This window comes from Notechis scutatus, chromosome 3, assembly GCF_049901735.1.
Source record: "Notechis scutatus isolate UNSWTSFEM ecotype Mainland chromosome 3, rNotScu1.2, whole genome shotgun sequence".
In the NCBI taxonomy this organism is placed as follows: domain Eukaryota; kingdom Metazoa; phylum Chordata; class Lepidosauria; order Squamata; family Elapidae; genus Notechis; species Notechis scutatus.
Window position 1 is genome coordinate 16,787,496 of NC_142011.1, and position 20,531 is coordinate 16,808,026.

Here is a 20,531-nt window from a genome sequence, read left to right on the forward strand (position 1 = left end):
AATACAATCTTATGTACCTTTACAGAATCCCTTTTTCAGTTAGATTTTCACCCATTATCTCTAAATAGGTCCTGTTTCTCTATATCTTGCTCCAGTCCTTTGTAACTTCTTTTCCTTTCCTTCTTCCCTCTCTTCTTCTCTCTCCCCTTTTTACCCCCTTGTCTCTCTACCTCTATTTCTCTCTTCTGTATTCCCCTTTTCTGTTGCTTTCCAGTATTATACTTATTTTTCTTTTCTTGGGTTGTTTTTTTAAGTCTTAAATTCTCCATTCTCTTTCCCCCTCTTTCCTTTTTCTTCCCTACATAAAATTGCTTGTTCATTAAAGATGGCTTCTTCTTTGTCCCAGTCTTCTTGTTTTGCAGTCGTTTCTTGTTGTTTCTCATAGTTCCAAATCTCCATTTCTAAGAATTGAAAAATGAAGCCAAAAGAACCCTTCCCTTCTTGTGCATCTTCTTTGTACTTTTTAAGTTCCATTTTCAATTAATCCAGAAGTGGTGCCATTGTATAAATTTTTAAACAACCACCTGATTGATTTTAGTCATTTAAATATAATAACCAAGAATCCAAAGATCACCAAATAATCCAAATACACGCAAGCTGTTTCTTTTTTGCTCTTTTTTTTCACTTTCTCTTCCTGGGGTTACTATTTAGTTGCAAAGTTTCAGTTAAAATGTACCTTTTAGAAGTCTTGTTGAAGTTTTACTGTAGATTCTTTTTAATTCCAGGCAGTCTCCTCCCTCTTCCAGATCCTGCCCTCATTCTTTTCTCTCCCTTCCTGCTTATGAAAAAGAAAAATTTTAATGTCCAGAAATCTTTATTATCCCTTTGGCATTTTGTTTTATTTTCAGCTTAATTGCCTATTGATGTCAAAGCGGATTTTTCCAATTTCTTATTTAAGTCTCTTAGTTATCAGTATAGGGAAGGAGAGAGAAGGGGAAAAAAGCCAAACCTTTCCCTTTTCACTTTCCTTCGCTGCTTCCGATTCTTCTTTGGGAGCAATGTTATTTTTTGTAAGTTTAAATTCCAGGGTACCTTAGTTGTTGCTTTTACAATTTAACCTGGTCAGCCAAAACTTTCACTTCTTATCTTCCTCCTGCACATTCTTTTCCGGTCGAGTTCTCCTTTGTGGTGGCCATTTCTGACCACCGCTGCAACCGCCTTCAGGAAAGGGAGTAATAGCCAGCTGAGGAGGAGAGATGCCGCTCTCCTCAACCCTGCTGGCGGTCTCCCCCCTCTTCACCACCTTTACGGGGTGGCTTAGCCCCGAAACCAGCCGGCTCGGGGCACTCCAGCGGCGAGCCCAGACAGAAACCACGCACGATCGTGGATTTCTGTTTGTCGCCAAAGCCTTTCAAACCAGAAGTCCAAAAAGAGGCATATTGATATAGTGGTGCCAGAGTATGTACTGAATTCAACTGTATTTTTTATATCTTACAGAGTTGCAACATGGGAGGTTGGAAGCCAAGAAAGCTCTGAGATGAGAAACGATCACCACATGTAAAATACATGATGCCGTGGAAAATGTGGTTAATTTGTCCTGCAGGCCCAACAAACTTTACAGAGGCAAAATATGCAACAACAATGGAACAACCAATATCATGACACCAGTTTTTGTGCTGACACATAGGGGCGACAGATAGCACAACAATGCAGAAATGTCTGTAGTGGGATTTCCAAATAAATATGCATAGGATTGGATTGCCTATAAGCAATATTCAGAGTACATATCAAGAAGCCAAAATACAAAGCTATATTTTATTATTCTGGGATCATAACAGGATCCCCAATACATGACAGAGTCACAATACAAAACATAAGGCACGTAGAAAATATTTTGCATACAGAAAATAGAATTTTCTGTGTGACACAATGGAGTAGTAATCTCTTGAGTGTCTTTATTTTTACGAAATACCTTAGCTGCTAATTACTTCTTCTGATTGTCCCTCATCTGTTGTTGCAACAATGCAGATGTCTACAAGTCTTTATTCAGTATTATTAACTACATGCTGAAGAATGTCATTGTGGTGAGGAACAATTGGCTTTCTGCAAGGTCATTTTAATATGGCACCAGAAAACAAGTAAGTGGGTGAAGATATCATCATCATTACATTATGGATTATATCATTATCACCACCTTAATGCTGTTGCAAATTAAAATGGACAGCTGCTGGGCTGAGTGGCCTTTAGTCTTTCATCTTCTGCTTACTGAAGTGCAGAATCTCTACATCCTACAATGAGCAGTGACAGAGGAGGAGAGGAATTGACACAAGGAAGAGTTACAGAGAAACCACGGCTATTCTGGAATAGCTTACTTGACGTGTGAGTGCAATACTTAGCAGTGGAAGCATACCTGCTTATCAAGCAATAGTTCTGATTATTTCATTTATTTTATGAAGCAATAATGCTGATCAACTCTATCTAGCTTCAAAGTAGCTTCAAAGTAACTAAGCAGCTTCAACTATCTGAGTGACTGGAAGACCTCTCTACTCCAATTGAACTGCACAAGTGATACTTCCGTCCATAACTGTGATTGCCACTATTTTACTGCACTTCCAGGCCTAGTTTCTAAAAAAAAAAAAAAAAGCTGGACATTTCTTTCCAAAGTACCATCTACACAGTGTCCAGTCGATGTTACAGTTGTTTAATTCTCTGTTCTAACGCAATAACTTCTCTTTCCATCTCATACGGGAGGTCGGCATTCACTTGCTCTGCAAAATATTTCTTGATTTCTTCCACCTCCTTCTCCCAAAACTCTTTGGAAACGTCACAGAGTTTCTGGAGGCTGACCCTTTCCAAGCCTTTCAAGTTCAATCCTGTGTCGTTGGGGATGTAGCCAATGGCTGTCAGCTGCGCACCGTCGTCTTCTCCCCGGATGCGGTTAAACATCCATTCCAGCACCCGGGAGTTTTCACCAAAGCCGGGCCAAAGGAATTTCCCTTGTTCATCTTTCCGGAACCAGTTGACATGGAAGATCTTCGGGAGTTTTGCTGTAGGCCGATGTGCCATGCTGAGCCAGTGGGAAAGATATTGACCAAAGTTGTACCCGAAGAAAGGTCTCATGGCAAAAGGATCATGCATGATGATCTTTCCTGAGGGGAGAAAAAAAAAGTATGGGAGGCCTCATCCAAAATTAGTCCACCATTATTTCTAAGATCACCAGCAACAGAGTGGTCAATGCCTGGAATGCACTACCTGACTCTGTTGTTACATCCTCTAACCCCCACTCCTTTAACCTTAAACTAACCACTTTTGACCTCACCCCATTCCTAAGAGGTCTGTAAGGGGCATGCATAAGTGCACCATCGTGCCTCCCATCCCTGTCCTATTGTCCACATTTATTTGTACCCATTTCCTGTATTCATACTCATGTTTATACTTATACCTATTATCTTGTAAGCGACTGACAAATAAATTACTCTTACTCTCTCTTACTCTTACATTTACTCACTTGAAATTGTACAGCCTTGGGATCTGCCTCAGGTAGTCCTTGAATTAGGGCAAGGGAGCCCCAAAGTTTATGTTGCTAAGTGAAACATTTGTTAAGCGAGTTTTGCCCCATTTTACGACCTTTTTTGTCATAGTTGTTAAGTGAATCACTGCTGTCGTTAAGTTAGTAACACGGTTGCTAAATGAATCTGGCTTCCCTCATTGACTTTGCTTGTCAGAAGGTCGCAAAAGGAGATGACTTGACACTGAAACCATCGTAAATATGAGTCAGTTGCCAAGTGCCTGAATTTTGACCCCCATGGGGTTAAGGTCATGAGTGTGAAAACGGTCCCGAGTCACTTTTTTCAGTGCTGTTGTAACGGTCACTAAACGAACTGCTGTAAACTGAGGGCTACCTGTTGTAGTCAAATTCAAGCAACTTTTAATCTAGGCTTCTTAGTTTGGGGCTCACGTTATTACGATTAATTTTTCTTTAACCTGTAGCTGAGCAGGATCAAGATGATAGTCCTGATTGGAATTGTGCACTTCCTGATCTTGTGGTCTGACCCGGCTCCCAAACACAACAAACCCTCTTTAGTTAAAGCAATTATTCTTTTATTAGGAGGACCAGCAGCCCCCGCAAAAACTGTCTCTCCCCCCCCCTCTCTCTCTCACACACACACACAGCAGGGAGATGAATAGTTGTCTGACATACCAATTCATCGCTGCCCCCTTGCCTTTTATGCCCAGAGCTAGGATGGGGCTTTGCTAGCAGCAGCGGCTCTTCCATCCCAAGGACCAGCCCATAGATTTCCACGGCTCTCCTCTCCTCTGCCTTCTGCACATCTGCGCATCAGGCACTGGACCCAGCACTCCTCCTCTTCCTCATCAGCCACCTTCAGACCTGGGGGCTCTTTCTCTCCATCTGAAGGTTGATGGATGGCCCAGGCTCTGCCCCTGTCTCTCTCTCTCTTTCTCACAACTCCATTCCCTCTTCTTCCTCATAGCTCTCAGGTTGCCCACGCAGCCTTACTGATTCGGCCGCTGGAGGGGCCAGCGGCCGACAGACCACAACATCTTGGCAATGAGAAGAAGCTCCCACTGCAGCAAAGGTAATTTGGGCTGGAAGCAACATCACAATCAAAATCGAGGCAAGCATTAAAGCTCCATTCTCCCATTTCATCTTTAACACAGGAACTGTTCCTCCTGTTCCACTAATTATTCAATCCCACGATCTATCTCCCTCTCTCTCACACTTGTTATATCAAAGCAGACAATGTGATAAAAATTGCATGGCTGTAATTTCAGGGAACCTTTGTGTGGATTACAACAGGGAGGTGCAGAAGGTAAATCAGTTGGAACCAAGCTTGCAAAATACACACATACACACATGCACACACAACTACAAGGCAGGCTTGCCTAACTATGTTCACTACTCTCTGAAATTGAAATATTGCCTGTCCAACCAAATTTCCATAAGCGAAGGAGAACAAGTATAAAAGAACTGTTTTCCTGTCGGTTGGATCAAAATCTAATCCCACATCTTCTTCCCCTTCGATAGACCAGGCTGGGAATGGCAAAAAAAAATTATCTGCTATCTTTCCCCATTTTTCACAGAAATCTATTCCTACTATCAGGAAATTGAATCTTGCATGGCTGATGGAACTAACAACATTTAGGAAGCAGACATGACTGCATCATGCTCTCTTTCACATCATGCTTCCCAGAACCATGTCTTGGTTCTGAATGTGGAGAATATGTTACAATTATCTAAGATAATTGATTCTAATAGAATAGATCCTCCAGCCTAAAATCTAATTTTTTCTTTATTTACACAATGTCACAATTGCATGCCCTGTGTGAGGTAGCAATTGTTTAAATACCAAAGCACAGTAGTTTTACTATCATAGGAAGGAAGGAAGGAAGGAAGGAAGGAAGGAAGGAAGGAAGGAAGGAAGGAAGGAAGGAAGGAAGGAAGGTTGGTTCTTTCAAATGTTCAGAATTTCTAGGTGAAAATAATGAGCCACGCACTTTAAATGCCAAGGTGTTATTTCACATTAACTTACCTTTATATTCAGCAGCGGCTGTTGCTTCTGATCTCATTGTTGCACCAATGAATACCCCGTGCTGCCAGTTAAGAGCCTCATAAACTAGAGGCACACCTGGAGAAAACAGAATGGTTGGAATATTTAAAGGTTACTGGTGCTGCACCTAATTGAGTTTGTTGCTTTAGATCACAGCAGCAGCTGGCTTACGTTCGCCAGCATTTGTAAATTTGGGATCACTGCATAGCCATCCTCCCTGTGGCTTATCTAATCTATTCAGAATGTAAACAGTTCTATCTATCTTAAGGTACAAAGAATCAGGGAAGGGGATTTATGTTAGCTATGGACCCTTTGCCTCTACAAAGGTACTGCTGAGTAATACTTGGGATGGGAAGAAAGTACAGTATTGTGAAGGGCAGGAAAATGCAACTTTCTCTGACCAAAGGTTAAGAACTATTCTATAATTTCTATATATACCATGAAAGCAGTGGTGGGATTCAAATAATTTAATAACCGGTTCGCCCAGGGTCAGGTTGGCTGTCATGAGAGGCGTGGCCTATCCCTGTTCTCCGGCTCCGCCGCACATGTGGGATGAGCCTCCTGTGACAACCAACCTGACCCTTGACGAACTGGTTGTTAAACGCTCCCCCCACTATCAAAGTGGATCCTGGGTGCTGCACTGCAATGGAGAAATGGGAAAGAGAGCAGTCGCTCCATTGCCCGTTTCTTCATTGCAGCGCAACATACAGGATCCACTTTGATAGTGGGGTGTGTGTTGTGTGTAATTTAACAACCGGTTCATGTGAACCGGTGTGAACTGGCTGAATCACACCACTGCATGAAAGCTATTATGGTTTGCGAATGAACTACAGCTAGACATATAAATATACTGGAGATGGAGACCATTTGAGAGCTGTATTTTAATGTAAGTTGATTAGTGTTCATTCAAAGTGACAATGAAGTTATTCTAAGTCTAAATCTAAGACATATTAAGTTCTTGCCCTATAGAAACGTTGGGACTCCACTTCCCACCATATCAGATATTCTGCTATGAAATGTCCTTCTTTCCTGCAGCAGCCTAGCTGACTTTGAAAAATTGCCGGTGGCCTAGAATCATGGCTTAGAAGTGGCCACTTAATTCAATCTCTCTGTTCAAAGAAGGAATTCAAATTAAGGCATCTCTGGGAGACAGGCATAAAGATAACCAGAAAAGGGGGACCTGTCTTCTCTCTCTGGTCATTTCGCTGTACAACTTCTAGAGCCGTGATGGCAAACCTATGGTGCAGTAATAAATTAGCTTCTACAGTTTCGGTACAGGCCAGGCCTCACGTAGGCTGAAAGCGTACCAGGAACAAAAAACATCAATCAACACGTCATCATGGGCTATAACTGGACTGCAAACGCTGACTGGCTACTTTGTACCTACTAAAATGAACATATAACACTGTGATTGGATGTTATTATGTATGCACTAATATTTCTACTCATGTAACATAATGATTGGATAGAATTCACCGCTTGTGACGTATCACTGTGTGTTTTTAATAAAAGAGCTTCCCGAGCTCGTGATCGGGGCAGCTCACCCAAGATAGAACCTGCCTGGAGTCTTTCTTGATGCATTTGACCACCCAGTGAGAAGCCTTCCTAATGCGGAGCAAAGCCGCACTATGGCACAAAGTAGCACACAGAGCCATTTCTGCCGGCACGCGAGAGGTCACCCGGAACAGCCCCACTGTGCATGCATGTGTGCCCCCCGCCAGCCAGCTGATTGTTGGGTATGTCACGCATGTGTGGGGGGAGATGCGCGTGCAAGAGACGTGCGTGCCTGTGCAGGGCACGTGGGGGTCATGTGCACATGTGCAGAGGCGCACAGAGTGTGTGGAGTTTGCATGCACAGAGGCGCATGGCGCAGATTGGGTCATGTGCACATGCGCAGAGGCGTACAGTGCACACAGGGGGTCGCATGCACAGTGCATCATGGGGGCAGGCACGCGAGCGCACTTTCAGCATGTGACATGGAAAAGGTTAGCCATCACTGTTCTAGAGTCATCAAAGTAAAATAGCCGTAATGAATGATAGGCTTCATATCACTGCAATGGGACTGAGTGGTGCTATGAAGATGCCATTAAGTCACTAATGAGGAAATGGACTGTCACTAGTCTAGCATCAAGCCACCCTGATTGTTAATTTGTAATATTTAACTGAAATCGGACTTCTTATAATTTAAGACAATTAACTCTGTACCTCAGGCACAGAAAAGACAGGATAGCCATCTTTTATGGGGTGCTTTTGTTATTTTTTCCCCTCTTCTTTTCCTTAATGTAATTTGTCCCCCATGTTTATCAATTTTTTCCTAACTTTTCAGACAACGTAATTTACCCCAATGACTCTAAATTGTTTTTGATACTTTTTTAAGCTTGCAGGAACGGTTATCTTAATTTTCGGTTGTTACCTTCAGGTCTCCGTCCTCCAAATATGATCCCCTCAATTGGGACGCCTTCTGGATTTTCCCAGGCAGGATCAATAATAGGACACTGGCTAGCAGGACAGCAGAATCGGGAATTGGGATGAGCACAAGGCTCTTCTGTTCAAATATATTCAGACAAATATATGTCACATTTTCATCAATGCAGTAACCCAAAATGCAACTCAAATAATAGAGAAATGGAAGGATGGGTCTCCTTCGTACCATTCTCAGCAGTCCATTTTTTCTTTTTCCAAGACAAGAGAGTGATTCCTGGTGGAAGCTCCTGATCGATACCTTCCCAATATACGCCTCCATCACTAGTTTCTCCCACGTTGGTGAAGATTGTATTCTTTTTTATTGTCTTCATAGCATTGGGATTGGTTTTCACAGAGGTTCCAGGAGCAACTCCAAAAAAGCCATTCTCTGGGTTGATGGCTCTTAAATTACCTAGGAAACATTAGGTAAGATGCTACCTTTAGATATCATTCACAAGGTGGCTCAGATGCCAGAGAGGCAGCAGGAAACTTTTCTATTATCATCATCTCTTCTTTCTGTCCATTCCTCACAACTTACTCTCCTCCCTCTGAATGTCTATAGAGATTCTCAGCCATCCAAAGTCATTGTTGTTCCAAAGATGCTTTTTCAATAGGCAACAGAACTTTCTTTTTGCTTGAAGATGTTTCGCTTCTCATCCAAGAACTGAAGAAGCTTCTTGGATGAGAATAGAATAGAATAGAATGGAATGGAATGGAATGGAATGGAATGGAATGGAATGGAATAGAATAGAATAGAATAGAATAGAATAGAATAGAATAGAATAGGAATAGAATTCTTTATTGGCCAAGTGTGATTGGACACACAAGGAATTTGTCTTGATGCAAATGCTCTCAGTGTACATAAAAGAAAGGATACATTCATCAAGAGTCAAGAATCATAAGGTGCAACACTTAATGATAGTCATAGGGTACATTAAGCAATCAAATCATACTAAGAAACAGTCAGTATAAATCGTAAGGATACAAGCGACAAAGTTACAGTCATACGGTCACAAGAAGGAGGGGATGGGTGATAGGAGTGATGAGAAGATTAACAGTAATAGTAGTGCAGACTTTGTAATAGTTGAACAGTGTTGAGGGAATTATTTTTTTTGCAGTTTTTTGGGGGGCGAAACTGTCCTTGTATCTAGTTGTTCTGGGGTGCAGTGCTCTATAGCGTTATTTTGAGGGAAGGAGTTGAAACAGTTTATGTCCGGGATGTGAGGGAGCAAAATGTCTTCAAGAAAAAGCAAAGGAAGTCCAGTTCCCTTTTGAAAAAGCACCTTTGGGACCTACCTCTGAACATTCATAAACAACATAAAGGAGCTCTGTGGCGCAGTGGTTAGAGTACAGTACTGCAAGCTACTTCTGCAGCCAGCTGCCTACAATTTGGCAGTTCAAATCCTACCAGGCTCAAGGTTGACTCAGCCTTCCATCCTTCCGAGGTGGGTAAAATGAGGACCCAGATTGTTGGGGGCAATAGACTGACTCTGTAAACCACTTAGAGAGGTCTATAAAGCACTATAAAGCGGTATATAAGTGCTATTACTATTCATCAACCTAGTCTTTACCCATATACCTTTCCTTTTTTTTCACATCTATGATTTTTGTATTCCTTAATTCCATCTGTTACACTTGGGTTGAATACCGCTCCTAAAATTTAAGCTGGCATGGGAGGACAGTGACAGCATGGGGGCAGATTACTTTAACTTTGGAACAACCAAAATTCAAATATTATGAGTCTCTTAAATGATCATTTAGGATTCTTCCCCTCCTTCACTGAATCACCTGCATTCACAAAATGCCCTATTTCCCACCCCGCCCTTTTAATTGCCACTGTATTCTCTCCTGGGAATGTTGGAATATTCTCCCATTTTTGTAAACAACTCAGTCTCGTATAGTTCAAGGGCTTGCCACATCTTGCCACATCCTCCACCACCTCTCATTCTATAAAGAAATCCAGAACATTAGAGAAAGCCCTTGGAGAACAATCATTCTAACATCCAGGGCTTGGCATTTGAAAAACCCTTGACTCCAACTAAAACTGGTATGATTTATAAGGTAATTGCAGCAAAAACTGCTTATTGTCCCTACTTCTGGCAAGCTGAGTAGCTCACTGGAATAATCTCACAGTTGAAATTGAACTGTCCCCTTTCTGAGGCTCCCAGAACTTAAAACCGAATTGTTTTGTAAAGCATTCTAGCTTGGATTTTGCCATCAATTTATTTTTTACTGGTAAGTGGGTGTAACTTATGAAATCATTTTGTTTTAGAAGTTTTTAATTTATGCCGTGTATATTTTACTGTTGCCTTATATCATGCAGACCGCAAAGTCGATTTTGACTGCCCAAGGATATAAATTCAATAAATAAATAGTGCACACAAATGCCTGTCTCAAATGTGTACAAATTAATCATTACCTTTTCCCTTCTTGGAACAACACCACAATTGATGGGAGGGAAAAAATATAGACGACTATAGTTTCCCCACCTTACTGGAACGCAGCTTTGGATCATCAACTCCCAGCTGAATTCTAAGTAAATTACCTTTGTCGTCGAATTTCATCCAAGCAATATCGTCTCCAACGCATTCCACTTTCCATCCTGGCAAAGATGGATTCATCATAGCCAGATTGGTTTTTCCACAAGCGCTAGGAAACGCTGCCGCAAAGTATATTTTTTCACCTTTTGGATTTGTGATACCTAAAATCTGTTTAAAAACACAAACAATGTTTTTCCCCCCCAAAAAAACTCAACATGCAGCATCAAGCAAAAACGTGAAGATATTCTAAATGGCAACTTCCAAATTTGTCATTATTCTGAAATTGTATGTGACTTCAACTAGCCTTGTTGCAGGTGAAATATAGTTCAAGGAATGTAAGATTATAGTTCACACCAGGGGTGTCCAGTCTTGGCAACTTTAAGACTTGTGGACTTCAACGCACAGATACCACAGCCACAGCATGAAGTTGAAGTTACCAAGGAGTTGAAGTCAACAAATCTTAAAGTAACCAAGGTTGGACACCTCTAGTTTACACTGTGCTAAAATTGTATAGAATTCAGTGGTCAGCAACCACTCAAAGAGCCACAAAGGTCCTAACCGGAAGTCCCCCCATTCAATTCTGGAGCCGACCAGAAGTCCAGTTCCCCCACCATAGAGTCTCCTCCTAGTGCGGCGTCCTTTTTCCTATACCTGTCCTAACCGAAAGCCCTATCAATTGTGGAGCCGACCGGAAAACCTGCCCCTTGCCATAGAGTCTCTTCCTGGCACTCCATGTTTTCCCACCCCCTAACCAGAAACTCCTCTCAAAATTGTGGCACCAACCGGCAACAGGGAGCCGCAGCAGAGGGATGAAAGAGCCACATGCGGCTCCAGAGCTGCGGGTTGCCAACCCCTGGTATAGATGTACATACATTTTTTTCAGAATGCCTATACTTTTAGCTGTTTGAGAAAATTCCACTTTGAGATGAGAAACAGAACATACATGTTATAAATAAATACATGTCTGCTACCTAGCCTCAATGACTCTGGCTCAGAGGTGGTATTCAGCAGGTTTTGACCAGTTCTAGAGAACTGGTAGCGGAAATTTTGAGTAGTTCGGAGAACCAGCAAATGCCCCCTTTGACTGGCCCCGCCCCCATCTATTCTCTGCCTCCCATTGAGTCCAAGCTGATCGGCTGGGTCTTCTTTTGTTGCCCTGGAGAGGGAACGTAGCTGGAAAGCAGGTTAATGGGGTGGGGAGGGAATGGAGATTTTGCAGTATCCTTCCCCTGCCACGCCCACCAAGCCATGCCTGCCAAGCTACGCCATGCCCACCAAGCCACACCCACAATATTTAAATATTTCTTTTTCCCAATGGATGCTTATCTATCAAAACATTCTAATAGGATTCAGTGAAAATCCTTCTCCTTTTTTAAAAACTCATACACAAGTCCAGAGATGAGTTCCAGGAGGAACTAAGCAATCGTGAATTTTCATTCATGGGTTTATAGCCATGCTGGCCCCGGATTGATGTCTTAGTCTATTGACTGGAATTGAAAATAATCTAGTTATTAAAAATAATCTAGTTATTAAAACTCACCAGCATGTGCTCTGCAAGCCAGCCCTCTTCCTTGGCGATCCTGCTGGCAATTCTAAGAGCAAAACATTTCTTTCCTAGAAGGGAGTTTCCCCCGTAGCCACTTCCAAAAGAAATGATCTCCCTGTGATCAGGGATGTGAGCAATCAACGTCAAATCTGGATTGCACGGCCAGTTATTCACTAGAGGCTCTACAAAATGCAAAAGAGAGTTGGTTACTTCTGATTGATCACCTGAATATAAGTTACATCTATTTATTTATTTTTGTATTTTTGCCATGTACCCTTTCGAAACTAGACAGCATGAATATACAGTTAGCCCTCAACTTACAACAGTTCACTTAGTGACTGTTCAAAATTGCAAAAGCACAGGAAAAAGTGACTTATGACCATTTTTCACATGATCATTGCAGCATCCCATGAGCATGAGATCGGGGGTGGGCTGCAAAAAATTTTTAACAAAGGGTTCTCTGCCCGGTTGCTGGGTGGGCTTGGCCATGGTGGGCGTGGCCTAGTTGGCCTCCTGCACCACAGTAGGGGGGGAGTGTTTTTGCCCTCCCCGGGCTCTGGAGGCTTTTCTTGAGCCTCGGGAGGGCGAAAATGGCCTCTCCGAGCTCCAGAGGCTCTCTGGAAGCCGGAAACAGGCCCATTTCTGGCCTTCCTGAACTTCCGAAGGCCCATTTTTCACCCTCCTCGAGCATCCACGCGCACCCTGCACTTACCTGCATCCAAAATGGGCCACATGGGAAGGGAGGGGTGGGGTGGGCGGGGCCAGCCAGGAGTGGGATTTGGGGCTTCTCCAAACTGCATAGAACCTTTGCTAGGGGCTCTCCCAAAACCCTGTGGACCCTCAGCACCCCACCCCTGCATGAGATCAAAATTCAAATGCTTGGCAACTGACATGTATTTATGACAGTTTCCGTCTCCTGGAGTCCTCAGATCACCTTTTGCGGTCTTCTGACCAGCAAACTCAATGGGGAAGTCAAATTCATTTAAGAACCCTGTTACTAACTTAACAACTGCAGTTACTCACTTAACAAATGTGGCAAGAAAGGTTGTGAAATGGGGAAAAAATCCCTTAACAAATGTCTCACTTAGCAACAAAAATTTTGGGCTCAAAATTTTGTAGTCGTTAGTCAAGGACTACCTGTATTCCTTTCCCTTCTGTCCGGTAAATAAAAGTTGAGTTGTAGTACGGTGCAGAGTTATTTGGTTAGCTAACAGTGCTACAGTAGCTTGTAGTAGACCACGTTCTTTGAAAAAAGCTAATTCTTCATGGGTGGTTTGAGAAAAAGATGTAATGGGAAACAGTGGGCCAGATTGCACTTAATTTTCTCATCCAAGCTACAATTCAGTCATTTGGAAGAACCCCAAAATATTTAGGAATGCTTTGTTGGTTCTTTCTTTAATGAATAATTTCTGGTTTGTTGCATTTAATGACCAACCAGTCCCAACTTAGCATCTCTTATTCAAAGAGATACTTGGCAACTTTATCACTAGAGCACTCTGAATATTCTGCTCGGTAAATAAATTAACGACAATTATCTTTTGGGAAAGAGGGGATGAACAAAGTACATTTTAGCTTAAGAATGGCTTACTTTTTAATGGTAAAGGGCACCCAACTGAATGGAGGCATTTTACAAATTCTCCATCACCCAGAGCCTCTAGGACAGATGTTCCCATACGAGTCATAATTTTCATACTGGCCACCACGTAAGGAGAATCAGTCAGCTCAATCCCAAACTTGGATAAAGGAGAACCAATCGGTCCCATGCTGAATGGGATGACGTACATAGTACGACCTGCAGAAGAGAAACAGAGGATAGAATCTTAAACAAAATTATAAATCTCTACTAATAGATAACAGATAATCAGAGTTGGAAGGGACCTTATGGTTCATCTAGTCCAACCCCCTGCCCAAGCAGGAGACCCTACACCATTTCTGACAAATGGTAGTCCAATCTCTTCTTGAAAGTCTCAACTCATGGCACTCCCACAACTTCCGAGGGCAAGCTGTTCCATTGGTTGATTGTTCTCACTGTCAGAAAGTTTCTCCTTATTTCCAGGTTAAATCTCTCCTTGTTCAGTTTCCATCCATTATTCCTTGTCTGGCCTACAGGTGCTTTAGAAAACAGCTTGACCCCTTCCTCCTCTCTGTGGCAGCCCCTCAAATATTGGAAGACTGCTCTCATGTCTCCCTTGGTCCTTCTTTGCACTAGACTAGCCATGTCCTGTAACTGTTCTTCATATGTTTTTGTCTCCAGTCCCTTAATCATCCTGGTTGCTGTTCTCTGTACTTTTTCTAGAGCCTCAATATCTTTTTATAGTGTGGTGACCAAAACTGGATGCAGTACTCTAGGTGTGGTCTTACTAAGGCTTTATAGAGTGGTATTAGTACCTCACTTGATCTTAATTGTATCCCTCTGTTAATGCAATTTAGGATTGCATTAGCTTTTTTGGCTGCCGCTGCACACTGCTGGCTCGTATTTAGCTGGTTGTCCACTAAGACTCCAAGATCCCTCACACAGTTACTGTTAAGTTATCATACTAGTCTTAAGAAAAGATTGGATAGCCATTTATCCAAAATGGTATAGAGTCCTCTGCTTGAGCAGGTGGTTGGACTTGGTCCCTTCCAATTCTGTTATTCTCCCCATTCAGACAGCTTGCAGTTGGACTGGATTCCCATCATTCTGAGCCAGCATGGGAGTTCAGGTTCAAAACATCTGGGGGAAGCAGGTTAATGAAGGCTGCTCCTCATTTGATACTCTTTTTCCTCCGTCTCCAATAAAATACACATTTATGGGTAAAGGTTTTGTTTACAGAATTTGGGTACAAATCATTTTAATACTAGGTAACATCTGGCAAAATCAGCATGTCAGGGCCAGATTCCAAATTCAGAAGAATTAAACAAACATTCTGCCAGTTAATGGGAGTTGGATTTATTGATTACTACTCTACAGTCCCATGTTTTACTGCCAATGTATGCCAAATTCCAGCAGTATATCATTAAGCTTCTTCCAAATTTAAGTTTAGAAGATAAGTGTAGATTGCAGTCTCGTTCTATCTTTGTGGAAACTGTAGTCTCACTAAGGAGGTTCGAAAGGCAGATATGACAACTTGATCATCAAAGTGGGCATGTCAATAATGTTGGGAAACCTTTAAGTTTTGCAGAAATTCTTGAACATCCCCAAGGGAAGATATCTGAAAAAAATAAAGGGAAGAGCAGCTCTCTAGGAGGGTTATCGGGGAAGGAAACAGAGGAGCTGAACAACAGCGCTCTGTAGTACAACTTTATTTGTTGAAGATCAGTCTGGGCCATTCCAATCCTTCACGAAATACATTTTAAGAAGTAGATGACTGAATTCTAAAACAGTAGAAATAGCAATTAGCACTTAGACTTATATACCGCTTCACAGTGCTTTACAGCTCTCTCTAAGTGGATTACAGAGTCAGCGTATTGCCCCCAACAATCTGGGTCCTCATTTTACCAACCTTGGAAGGATGGAAGGCTGAGTCAACCTTGAGTTGCTCAGAATCAAACTCCTGGCAGTGGGCAGAGTCAGCCTGCAATACTGCATTCTAACCACTGCGCCACCACAGCTCTACCACAGTAGTTCAAGAGTTACATACTTCTGTCCATCCAAATCCAGATGTGACTTCTGAGTAGTCTAGCAAATCTAAAGAGAGTATTAAATAACTGGCATTATAGGCCCACCCAAACACAACTATAAGTAAACCATTCTACTGGTTTTCCAGAGGTAAAAATAATTATATAATAAAAGCGCCATTGACTGTGATGTTCACACTCATTCTATTATTAGCAGAATTTGCTCTTTTTATTGGGCTTACAAGGACTGCTTAGCCATGGAACAAACAAACAAAAAACCCATTTTGTGAACATCTTTGAAGCAATGTTCTTCTATCAGTCAAGGGTCTTCAACCTTGGCAAGTTTAAGACTCGTGGACTTCAACTCCCAGAATTCCTGAGCTAACATGATTGGAGGAGGAATTCTGGGAGTGGAAGTCCACAAGTCTTAAATCTGTCAAGTTTGAAGACCCCTTTTCTATATCTTCTATCTGAAGAGCCATGGTGGCGCAGTGGTTAGAGTGCAGTACTGCAAGCTACTCCTACTGCAATTTGGCAGATCGAATCCCACCAGGCTCAAGGTTGACTCAGCCTTCCATCCTTCCGAGGTGGGTAAAATGAGGACCCAAATTGTTGGGGGCAATATGTTGATTCTGTAAACTGCTTAGAGAGGGCTGTAAAGCACTATGAAGAAGTATATAAATCTAAGTGCTATTGCTATCTCACCACAGGTAGGAAGCTGCAGTATTTTACTTCTAACCATAAAATTGTTTGTGTGTGTGTGTGTGTGTGTGTGTGTGTGTGTGTGTCTACCTTCCATGCACCCGGGGAATCTGATCCTGAAGGCTTTCTCAAAGTCTTCTTCTGACATCCACCGTCCCAGCTGGCTCACTCCACTTTGGGGGATTGGGATGGTGTCTCGCTGCTCTGGAGTCACAATTACAGTTTTGCTTTCAATTCTGGCCACGTCCCTTGGATCGGTGCAGGCTAACCAGCTGTGGAGACAAGAAGCTGAACATTTACACTTGTCATGTGAGCAATAAAAATGACAGAAATCCAATTCAATTTCTCTTTATCTCAAGGCAGTCTAGCACCATACAATGCTGGATCGTGAAAGGAATATTACTTATTTAAGTGCAGTCAAACCATTTACTTCTGGTGATGTTTTGCTAATAAAAATGACTTTATTCTGTACAGAGACATTTCAAAAATGGAGCCCAACTCCTGCTAGGTTCTTAGCTATCTTTTTTAGGGAGGAGAAGCAGAAAGGAGATGAGATAGGCAATAACCGCCTCATTATCTAAAATAGTGCTGTGCATTCCCCGTTTCTAATTGGAATGAAAAATAATGGAAATGCCTCTTTATATTTACTTCCAAACATTAAAACTTCCGGATGCTTTATATTTACTTCCAAACATTAAAACTTCCAGATGCTTTATATTTACTTCCAAACATTAAAACTTCTAGAGTTTCTAGAATGGAATTTTCAGAGTCCATCACTGGAATATTAGAGAGGAGATCTCAAGATACTTTCAGTCCAGGAGAATCTTTAGGACAGCGGTTTCGTGAAGAGAGACTTTTCCATGGCCTGGAGGGGGCATGATTTCACGTGCCGCCTACAACCCTCAGATTTGATTTGTCAATCGCTTACAAGATAATAGGTGTAAGTATATACATAGTTATGAATACATGAAATGAATATATTTCAACTAACCTCCAATTAATGTATTTAACCTCTAATTGTAGGGAAGAGGGTTCCATTATTCACCAAAGTCTGGTAAATCAAAAAGCCCTTCATTGCAATAAAGCCAAAGATGCAAACTATGCTACATGGATCAATTTACATTACTATATGGGTGTGATTGCATAATTTGTGCTAATCGCAAACTGGTGTTATTGTTGAATTGGCATAAATTGCACTGGAATTTGATCTGTGGCATGAGAAGTCTGTGGTATCAAGTACTAGCAAATCTAAGTATCATTGAACCAGGAAACTAAAATGGAGATAACTGTCTTATTGGCTTATTCTTCTAGGTTCCAGCTAAATTGTCTGTTTTATTTTGTGTTCTTAATGTGCTGCCTGTGTAATTATTCTTTTAAGCAGTTGAAGAAATGGACTTATAAAATTTCTCCATAAAGTTTGGGAAAGGGGAGAGCCAGTCTGCACTCTATATACCAGTTTCTAGAAATTTGCTTAATAGTTGCTTCACCAGACCAGATTTAACCACCCCCACCCACCCACCCCCCACACACCCATTGCTTAAATCATGTTACATTTAAATCTGCGTACAAAGGTTGAATGCATTACTTGATTTTATTTCATCTTTTCTACACGAAGAAGATAGATCCCAAAAATTAAAAATCAGAATGACTGTAAAGTGACAAAGAAAGGTGGTATTTTTAGAAGAAAACTAATGATTTTGAGAAATATTGCTATCTGAGGTTTTCTCCAGCTAAGACATTCAATAATGAGAAAATCTTTATCTATTGATATTTTGATAGCTACGTAGCCACTAAAAATATGGCACATCAATTAAAGAGTGGCAGTTTTGTATTGGAATAATGTAGAAAAAAAGAAAAAAAAGAACTTCGGTTTTTATTCGTCCCTACATTGAACTATCCAGGAAGAACATTAAATTAATGGTATTAACACACTGGCTACTTATGGACAGCTCCACACTGCTGAGCTGAATTGCTCTCCATCCTTCATTGATTTAGTCTAGCATCACATTTGCTGCCCCATAGCTGATCCCTATCTTATCTCTATTATCTCTCTTCCTGGTTACTTCTAGATGTCCCTCCAAAGGTTTTGTACACACTTTCAGGATGCTTTTGAACAATGCTAGAATAAGGGATGAAATGCAAAGGAGAGAAAAGTTCGTTCAAGCCCATATACTACCGTTAAGTTGGGGAAACCCTTAAGGAAAGGACGTTGTGCAGTGGATCATATATTTGGCTTTGCATAGCATACAATAGTGGTCTCTTACCAATTTTCATATTTTCTAAGCTTCTTGATCATGCCTTGTTCCACCATGAGCTCTAAGATCTTTTTGTTCTCATCCTCTGATCCATCACAGATGTGGATGGCCTTCGGTTGGCACAGCTTGGCATTGTTTTCAATGAACTTTCTCACATTGGGCGACAGGCTCTTCAAGTCTCCTTGGACCACTTTTGGAGTGGTATTCATTCGTGTTTGCACTTGGGGTGGCATTGCCTGTTCTTTACAGCTGATGATGATGAGAATATTTAGCCTGTGAGATGAATTGCAAATTATAGAGAGGAAAAAGATGTCTTTAATTCATTAAAATTTATAATTGTTAGCAAAAGAAAACACTTAGGGTGATAAGAATGGATACTGCCTTCAACTAAACTGAGTCAAATGAATGGATGTACTATCTATAACACCAAAGGGTGGTCGTTACCCACTAGATGTTTGGAAATGATCTCCACCAGTCCACGGTCATTGGCTGAGTTAGAACCGATGGGTTCTGGCATCCAACAAATCTGAAGAAAATGTATGTTCATGATCTTGTCCTATACTAGCAATATCCCAAACTGAAAACATCAAAAATAGAAGCCAGGAAGAAAAACACTAGGATTTTTTTATTTTTTTTTGCATGGCATGAATATGTTCTACCAGCAACTTATAACTTTTCTCAAAAAAGAAGCATTTTTTTCAGACTAAGCAATACAAGTCACCCCAAAGAACTCAACCAAGTTTTTTTTAAATCAAAATATCAAAATGCATGCAGGTGTTATATATGTAAATACTTACTTTACAAGAGTAGTTTCAGTCCTTAGCTTTGGAGAAGATTTAGTTGGTCCTTTCAGGGAACATGATGCTTCTTACTAAACTTCTTCCTGGGACTTCTGGTTTTCCTTCCTTAAATACTCTGTCTTGCTTAGTCCGTCCCACTACTCAAGGTAAAGGGGGCTTGTCTCTTAAATCACCCCAGGGAAAAGTTCTTCTGACATCTTGCCAAGGATGGATGTCTGCAGAAACATCCAACCAACAGTAGTCACGAAAGGTTTATCATTTAACTGGCTCAATTAATGAGTGTTTGAAGTAGATGCTCTTCAGACCTCCTGTCTTCTCAATGGTTTTATTTTTTTAAAGTCCCGCTTACGAAATGCCTTGGCTTGACCAACCTTTGGCCCAGTTCTAGCCCTCATTGGGGGAGGGTGGGAGAAACCTGTCGTCATTTCTCAGTAGAAGTGAAAGGCTGAGCACACACAGCAGATGGCTGCAGCAGCTGAGACTGAAGGCACTTGTTTGCAGTATTTAGAAAAGCAGGTTTTGTCGTCACAGTAACGGCCTGTTGGCTGTGAACTGGAGGCTTGCCCTGGGTGTGTTTTCTACCCTTTGGATTCTCCCTAAGAGAGGAAGAAAGGAAGACGGCTAAATAGCAATTCAAGAGCAGCCAAGGCAATGTTTGCATTCTGTTCACATCTCATGGTTCCCATATTCCGGATGAATGGAAATATTTTAATTTGGCTTGGGAGAAGGGGTCAGAGGTGCATTGCTTTGGATACTTCTTCCGTTTTTTCAGGATACCAAGTTGCTCTGTCCTCTTGCAGTCCAGATCTCAGTAGATTCAACTATTTCCTTCCTTTCCTGTTTTTCCCCCCAAAAATAGAGACAATAATTTCATTTCTAGAAAAAAATGGCCCCAAATATTTTCCTACCTGAGATGTAAATCAAACTGCTACCTTTCATATGAGAAAGTCAAGCTATTCTCCAAAGCACCTGAGGGCAGGACAAGAAGCAATGGATGGAAACTAATCAAGGAGAGAAGCAACTTAGAACTAAGGACATTTCCTGACAGTCAGAACAATTAATCAGTGGAACAACTTGCCTCCAGAAGTTGTAAATGCTCCAACACTGGAAGTTTTTAA

General features: G+C 41.5%; 1 protein-coding gene across 1 annotated transcript; it reads right to left on the reverse strand.

Annotated features, from left to right (window-relative positions):
- Positions 1 to 1,741: 1,741 nt before the first annotated feature.
- Positions 1,742 to 19,542, reverse strand: PCK1 (phosphoenolpyruvate carboxykinase 1). Its single transcript, XM_087959248.1, has 10 exons — positions 19,411 to 19,542; positions 18,623 to 18,886; positions 16,449 to 16,630; positions 13,648 to 13,851; positions 12,054 to 12,241; positions 10,519 to 10,681; positions 8,161 to 8,385; positions 7,924 to 8,055; positions 5,493 to 5,588; positions 1,742 to 3,089 (listed from the first exon to the last, which is right to left on the reverse strand). Exons 2-10 carry the CDS (start codon positions 18,844 to 18,846, stop codon positions 2,632 to 2,634), a joined length of 1,872 nt encoding a protein of 623 aa, XP_087815374.1. The 5' UTR covers positions 18,847 to 18,886; positions 19,411 to 19,542; the 3' UTR covers positions 1,742 to 2,631.
- Between the last annotated feature and the right edge of the window lie 989 nt (positions 19,543 to 20,531).